This window comes from Bidens hawaiensis, unplaced genomic scaffold (assembly GCF_021521415.1).
Source record: "Bidens hawaiensis isolate Kalapana, Puna unplaced genomic scaffold, B.hawaiensis_p1.1 tig00037587_1, whole genome shotgun sequence".
NCBI lineage: Eukaryota > Viridiplantae > Streptophyta > Magnoliopsida > Asterales > Asteraceae > Bidens > Bidens hawaiensis.
The window spans coordinates 33,610-40,918 of record NW_027496557.1 but is presented as its reverse complement, the minus strand read 5'-3'; the positions used below and the strand labels follow the sequence as shown (position 1 = coordinate 40,918).

Here is a 7,309-nt window from a genome sequence, read left to right as displayed (position 1 = left end):
TCAGTCACAACTGATGCGACGACGATACTCATAAAGTATAAGCACAGAGACGTAATGAGCCAACGCACCCATCACCACAAATACGTGGAATATCTGATGACTATGCCCGACTAAATCAAACCAACCGGGCTTCCACTTCTCGGGTACTCGGCTAACATAAAACATGGCTCCCACCAAGTAAGAAAACCCCATGGCCGATTCAAATCCTAAAGTCGTGTTCCTTTGTGGTACATTCCAATTAACGATGGTCGCGTGGATTGACGGGATCACCCCAAAAAGCCCCATTGATACAAAGATCAAAGTACGCATGAAACGAAATTTGCCTTTCATTCGCGTGGGGGAAAGCAACACCATGATTGCGAATACGCCTAGAATGGTTATTATTGTGAGGTATACATATTGCCACACCGGGGTGCATTGGAAGATATAATAGACCGGAGGGAAGAACGAGGCTATGATCATAACGGAAATTCCAGTATAGTCTAGCTGAGTCAGCCGACAGTTCAAATGATGTGAGTGACAAGAAAAAAGGTGGCATATGCTACTTGACACGAAACAAAACATTGAACCGCCCAAGTACACAAATAACGGCCATCGTGTCGCTTCTATTAGTGGTGGTGAGGCATCTATGTATGACGACATCATTTGACGAGTATTGTTCAAAGGATGATTCGATGAGAAAGCCCTGAAAATATAGAACGAGGAAATTAGAAGTGTAAACTAGCCAAGGCGAGTCTAAGTTTGTGGAAAGCTCGAATCAACATGTTAATGCTAGATTTTTTGCATTATTATCTTTTATCTTTTATATGAGTAATTGGGGCGTTTATAAACCGTGAAACAAAATAACCATCCAAACCGAAGCAAGTCAATTGGTTCAGACAGTTTGAGACTTATACAGTTCGCTTTTGACGGTTAGGAACTTGTATGCATTATGCAGTCACAGTCACGACTCATGTGTATGCACTATATTATTATTGAACCATATCTATCAATTTAAAAGTTTTAACACAAAGTAACGATTTTGAAACCAAAATAGCCGATTCAAATAGTCAAAACCGAGCCATCAACCCATTAAAAACATGCCAACACACCCAACCCTACCAGTTTGGTTTATCATTTCCAAAACCGTAATTAACAGCTCGATCAGTTCAAAAAGATTATTAAATCCAATTTATGCTAGCTAGTATCACATACCATTTGGAAACTTGAAGAAAGTCTGCTACTTGATATAAATCGGTCAAGTTTGCAATTGTAAGCACCAAGAATGCAACAAATCCAATCAAGTGTCTGCACATTAAAAATAGCCAAAAAAGAAGTTATTCGAAAGTCTATGAAATTGTCGAATACACTACATGTAAAGAATGATTAAAGCAAACATTTTTTTAAACGGCCAACAAGCGGGCTACTGATAAATTTCACCACATCGGGATACACTCGTCTTCGAACTAGGAAAAACTCTAACCTAAGACCGACGCCCATGGATACTCGCCCGAAGGCACAACAGTGCGGTGAGATAAAACATGTTCAGTTCAAGGATCCTACTAGTGATCGACGCCTAGTCTCCCTTATCACCAGATGCCGCTGAAACTAAATGGTAGGAACATGAATGGAACCTGAGTCGCATGAAATACCAAATCTTTTTTTCCAGTCCATCACGAGCTCATTTGTAATTAATGTAAACATTAAAGTTGTATTATTTAAATACAAAAGAAAATTAATACTTTAATCAACTAATCTAGATATTTATATTATTTGCATATTAAACTATTTATTTAGTAAAACCATTAAATCTAAACGTTAAAACCAAATCAACTGATAGGTGCAGTTTTAGGTGGTGGTTGCAACAACCTAACCCCAAACTTTAATGAAGATGATATTTTATTCAGAAGATAATAATAGAAATTCAAGAAAAAACAAAAACCTAACAATTTTTTTAAATAAATAATTTATCAGAAAATAAAAAAAAAAGATCAAAGAAGAATTGTTGATGATCCAATTCCGATCAACTTCCCCAAAATTAATATAATTTCCGGAACATTTAACCGGTAAAACTGAAAAACCCTCGGGTTGTTCCATGTAAATCTCAATCACAAACTTTGATTATAAAATCATCAACAAATTCCCAAAAAAGGTTGAAGATAATAAATATTACTTACGTCCAGACATTTAAGGTTTCGTTGTGGCACATGAACAAGGAGATGAAAGCATGATTGAGAGGCCAGCCAGCTCTGTAGTAATTCAGGATGTACTCATTATCCTTCATATATTCCGGCAATTCTTCATACTTTAATAGCGGATACTTGTTGTTCACCTTCTTGTTAAGATTCAGAAACTGTGTTTCATCCATCTTTGCACTTTCTTCCTTCATCACCCTCGTACTTTTATTATGATGATAGGTGAGCTCCCACATTGGGGGATCATATTTGAGTTTTATTTTAAAAGTTCTATTATATTATATTATATTTTGTAAGTAGAACTTTACTTGCAAGTTTTTTTTCCTAAAGATAAATTAGAGTCTGTTTAAGAGTTTTATATTTAACAAATTCTATAAAAGAAAATGAGATTTACAAGTAAACTGCCACTATGTTAGTATTTATTTATATTTATTTTTGTGTCATGACTTGAAAATGTATATTATTTGTGCGTATTTATACTCAGCTTGCTAAAGCACTTCAGACCCTTTAAAATTTATTTACAACTAGATTTTTACCTGCGCGTTGCTCCGGGCAGGTTAGTAAAACTCAACGGTGGTAAAACTCAAGTGTTGTCAGTCCCAACTCCCAAGTGTTGAGCCGGTAAGTCGATGCAAATTCGGTTGGTTTCGGTGACGTGTGTTATTGTAACGAAATTAAAACCAAATATAAAAAAAAGTATAAAAGTTGAGGTAGACCAATGGGATGACGTCAGTAGGTAAAACTCGAGCGTTGATAAAAACCGATCATTGTCGATCTCGAAATTAAAACAAAAAAAACACACAAAAATAATTGACGTTCGTTTGATTTTCGTTACGTTCGTTACGATGACTGAACTAAAACAACAAAAACAAAATTGTGGACCAGTTCAGTACCGCCTAATGGCCCGATAAAGCATGTGCAACACCAAACTTTCTAATTGTTATATAGCAATAATTTGATGATTGTTTGACACTTTTAGATGAATGAATTGTAGGGATATCGATGACAATTTTTTAATCAAAATACATAAATAAAAGAAAAGAAATACTAAGTGGTGATAATTGGCGAGAAATTGAGTGGTGATATATATTTTTATAAATTGGTTGTGGTTCAATGGTAGAGCACTCACTTTACAAGTGAGAGGTAGGGGTTCAAATATCACTATCACCAATTTATATGGGAGATATGAGGGATGACCCTGGTTTGCCAGGGTTCGAGTCCTGATCTCACCCGGTTTTACCGGCTCCTCGTTGTCGTGCCATTTGGCGGGCGTGGGGGTCGGGTTTTATCCGGTGAATCACTCAATAGGTGGACCGCTAGGGGCTTCGTCCGTCCGGACTAGTGACCGGCTCGGGCTACCTTTAGCCAATGGGGGCCGCGTACGGAGTACTCGGCGTTACTTAGTTGGTCGTTCAAAAAAAACTTATAATTCTATTCATTGATTAGAAACTGGTTACAAGAATGTTTATATAGTTCTACTAGTTACAATAAACATCCTCTAACTTATGACAATTAACATTATGCTTAACATTCCCCCGCAAGTTGAGGGCGGGTAACGACCTGCAACATTGACCTTAAGAACTCAAATCTTTGAGTTGATAACGGCTTCATAAATATGTCGGCAATTTGATCATCCGTTTTAATAAATTGAACCTTAAGATTTCCTTGACTGACTTGCTCACGAACGAAATGAAAATCTACCTCCACATGTTTAGTTCTAGCGTGAAACACAGGATTCGCTGAAAGATACGTGGCTCCCAGATTCTCACACCAAAGAGTGGGTTTATTCATCTTTACTCCCAGTTCTTGTAAAAGTGATTTTAGCCAGATTAGTTCCGCAACTGTATCAGCAATGGCTTTGTATTCAGATTCAGTAGACGACCTCGAGACAGTTTTGTGCTTACGCGCTGAATATGATACTAAGTTGGAACCCAAAAAGATAGCATAGCCCCCGGTGGATCGACAGTCGATCGGGCAACCAGCCCAGTCAAAATCCGAATACGCGTTAATAGGTACTACGCGACCATCCCAATGTGAATCTGCAAAAGCATGCAAGGTTGATGTGGAGTTCGATCGGAACTGAAGACCCAAGTTAGACGTACCCTTGAGGTAACGAATGATGCGTTTAACAGCCGTCCAATGGGACTCGTGAGGTTCATGCATGAATTGACACACCCGATTCACTGCGAAGGATATGTCTGGCCGAGATAACGTCGCATATTGAAGCGCGCCCACACAATGCCGATAGCGAGTGGGATCGGACATCAGGGGATCATTGGTTTTGATCGCCTCGGCCTTTATATTTGCAGGGGTTGCTAGCGGTTTTGACTCTTTTAAACCGGCACATTCAATCAGATCTTGAATATACTTTCGTTGAGACAGTATAAGCCCGGAAGAAGTGTGAAGCACCTCAATGCCAAGAAAATATGTGAGACGTCCCATGTCAGTGAGAGACACTTGTTGGCCAAGAAACGCGATGATGCGGTTAACAACTGTCGGATTGCTGCCGGTTATGATGATGTCGTCGACGTAGACAAGAAGATAAACAGTGGCTCCCGATTTTTTAAGAATAAACAATGATGGATCGGTTTTCGGAACCTCGAAAACCGAGATTTTGTAAGACTATTGAGAGTTTTGTGAACCAAGCCCTGGGCGACTGTTTCAATCCATAGAGAGATTTGTGTAATCGGCAAACATGATTTGGATATTTAGGATCCTCAAAACCCGGTGGTTGGCGCATGTAAACTTTTTCGTGTAACATCCCGAAATTTCGAGATAATATTAATTATATTACTTAACAATAGAGGGAAAGATTACTCGGGTTATCAGGAAATAAATAATAGAATAGGAGTTGGTATGGGTCGGGCTAGTGTTGGGAAATGTATGTGGGTCTTGGACTTAGATTGCGTAAGATGGGTTAAATGAGAATGGGCCTTGGGTCCGTGGGCTTGAGAGAGATAAATACCCATCCCAAGCCCAAAATATCATTTATTTCCATCTTTCTCTTTTACACTCCTCAAAAACACACACATAACCGACCGAGATTCGAAGCCGAGACCCGAGATTCTGTTGAATAGATCTGAGTTGATAAGGTAAGAACTAATCCAACAAAGCTAATATTACTGAAAATGGTTAGGATTGGATGGGTTAACCGGACCCGAAACCCAACTGCCCAAATCGGACCCCTAAAACGTCGATTTTAGGCCGATTTGATGGTTGGGATTTGTAGGCGCCGATCATACGATTCCGTGGGTACCAAAATCGAGTTATTTGGCTAAGAAACGAAGGAGTTATGGGCAAACAGATCTGCAGCGCGACAACTTCGCCTTCATCTGGGCAACTTCGCCTTCAAGCGATGAACTTCGCCTGCAAGCTATGTTCGCCTGATGAACTTCGCCTGCAAGCCAAGTTCGCCTGATGATAAGTTCGCCTGAAGCCAAGTTCGCTTGATGGCAACTTCGCTGAAAAGCTAAGTTCGCCTAAATGGTAACTTCGCCTAAAAGCCAAGTTCGCCTAAATGGTAACTTCGCCTAAAAGCCAAGTTCGCCTGAGGTTTAACTTCGCCTAAAAGCCAAGTTCGCCTAAGGTTTAACTTCGCCTAAAAGCCAAGTTCGCCTGAGGTTTAACTTCGCCTAAAAGCCAAGTTCGCCTGAGGTTTAACTTCGCCTAAAAGCCAAGTTCGCCTAAGGTTTAACTTCGCCTAAAAGCCAAGTTCGCCTGAGGTTTAACTTCGCCTAAAAGCCAAGTTCGCCTGAGGTTTAACTTCGCCTAAAAGCCAAGTTCGCCTAAGGTTTAAACTTCGCCTGAAGCCAAGTTCGCCTAAGGTTTAACTTCGCCTAAAGTGAAGTTCGCTTAGAAAATAAATTAAAAACCTAATGGAAAATGTGTTAAGGCAGTTAATGTAAATAAAATTTTTCCAAGCTGACCTGGCAGCTTAACCCCAGCCAGGGGCTCTGCCCCTTGGACCCCGCTAGGGGCTGCCGCCCCTAGAACCCCGCTGCCAGGGGCGCTGCCCCCGGACCCCCGTTCGTTGTGGGTCATATATAGATAGAAATACAAAACGAGTAGTAGTAGTTAATTGATATATGTAAATATTACAGTTAGCCGAGCCCAGTTAAAGAAAGGAATTACGATCAACGGCGAGCGTAACAGGATCCAGGTGAGTTTCTAGCCCCATTTATGTGTTATGTTTTCGGGGCTGTGTGCATACTCGATATGTTTGTTAATACGCTTATCCTAAGAGATAAGTGTATGCCTTATGTGAATGATATGATATATAGGAATGATTGCTTGATGGTACGTGAACGATCTTCGGATATTGCACGTACTGTCAGGTTGTAACACTATGTGTAAGGTAAGTATGATATGTATGTTTATGTGTATGAACATGATAGAGATAATAAGAAGAAAGAAATGATAATGTATGGTTACGAAAAGGGTACCGAGCCCTACTAATACTCGAGGTATGATGTATGGTTGTATGGTGACGAAGAGGGAATCGAACCCTTCTAATATTCGAAAACAAGGGACCAGACCCTTATAATATCTGTGATGTTAGGGACCAGACCCTTATAATATCTGTGATGTTAGGGACCAGACCCTTATAATATCTGTGATGTTAGGGACCAGACCCTTATAATATCTGTGACGTTAGGGACCAGACCCTTATAATATCTGTGATGTTAGGGACCAGACCCTTATAATATCTGTGACGTTAGGGACCAGACCCTTATAATATCTGTGACGTTAGGGACCAGACCCTTATAATATCTGTGATGTTAGGGACCAGACCCTTATAATATCTGTGATGTTAGGGACCAAACCCTTATAATATCTGTGATGTTAGGGACCAGACCCTTATAATATCTGTGATGTTAGGGACCAGACCCTTATAATATCTGTGAGGTTATAGGGCGAAAGGCTCTTTAAAACGTATGAATATATGAATGTATAGAAGTATGAAAGAATAAAAGTATGAATACATGAATGTATAGAAGTATGAAAGAATAAAAGCATGAATACATGAATGTATAGAAGTATGAAAGAATAAAAGCATGAATACATGAATGTATAGAAGTATGAATGAATAAAAGTATGAATATATGAATGTATAAAAGTATGAAGGTAAGAAAGTA

At 39.5% G+C, this 7,309-nt stretch overlaps 1 protein-coding gene across 1 annotated transcript; it reads right to left on the bottom strand.

The window, feature by feature from the left end:
* Nucleotides 1-2,414, bottom strand: LOC143589486 (heptahelical transmembrane protein 1-like). Its single transcript, XM_077070235.1, has 3 exons — nt 2,157-2,414; nt 1,195-1,287; nt 1-685 (listed from the first exon to the last, which is right to left on the bottom strand). The coding sequence occupies exons 1-3, from the start codon at nt 2,408-2,410 to the stop codon at nt 1-3; spliced, it is 1,032 nt and encodes a 343-aa protein (XP_076926350.1). The 5' UTR covers nt 2,411-2,414.
* Nucleotides 2,415-7,309: the final 4,895 nt, after the last annotated feature.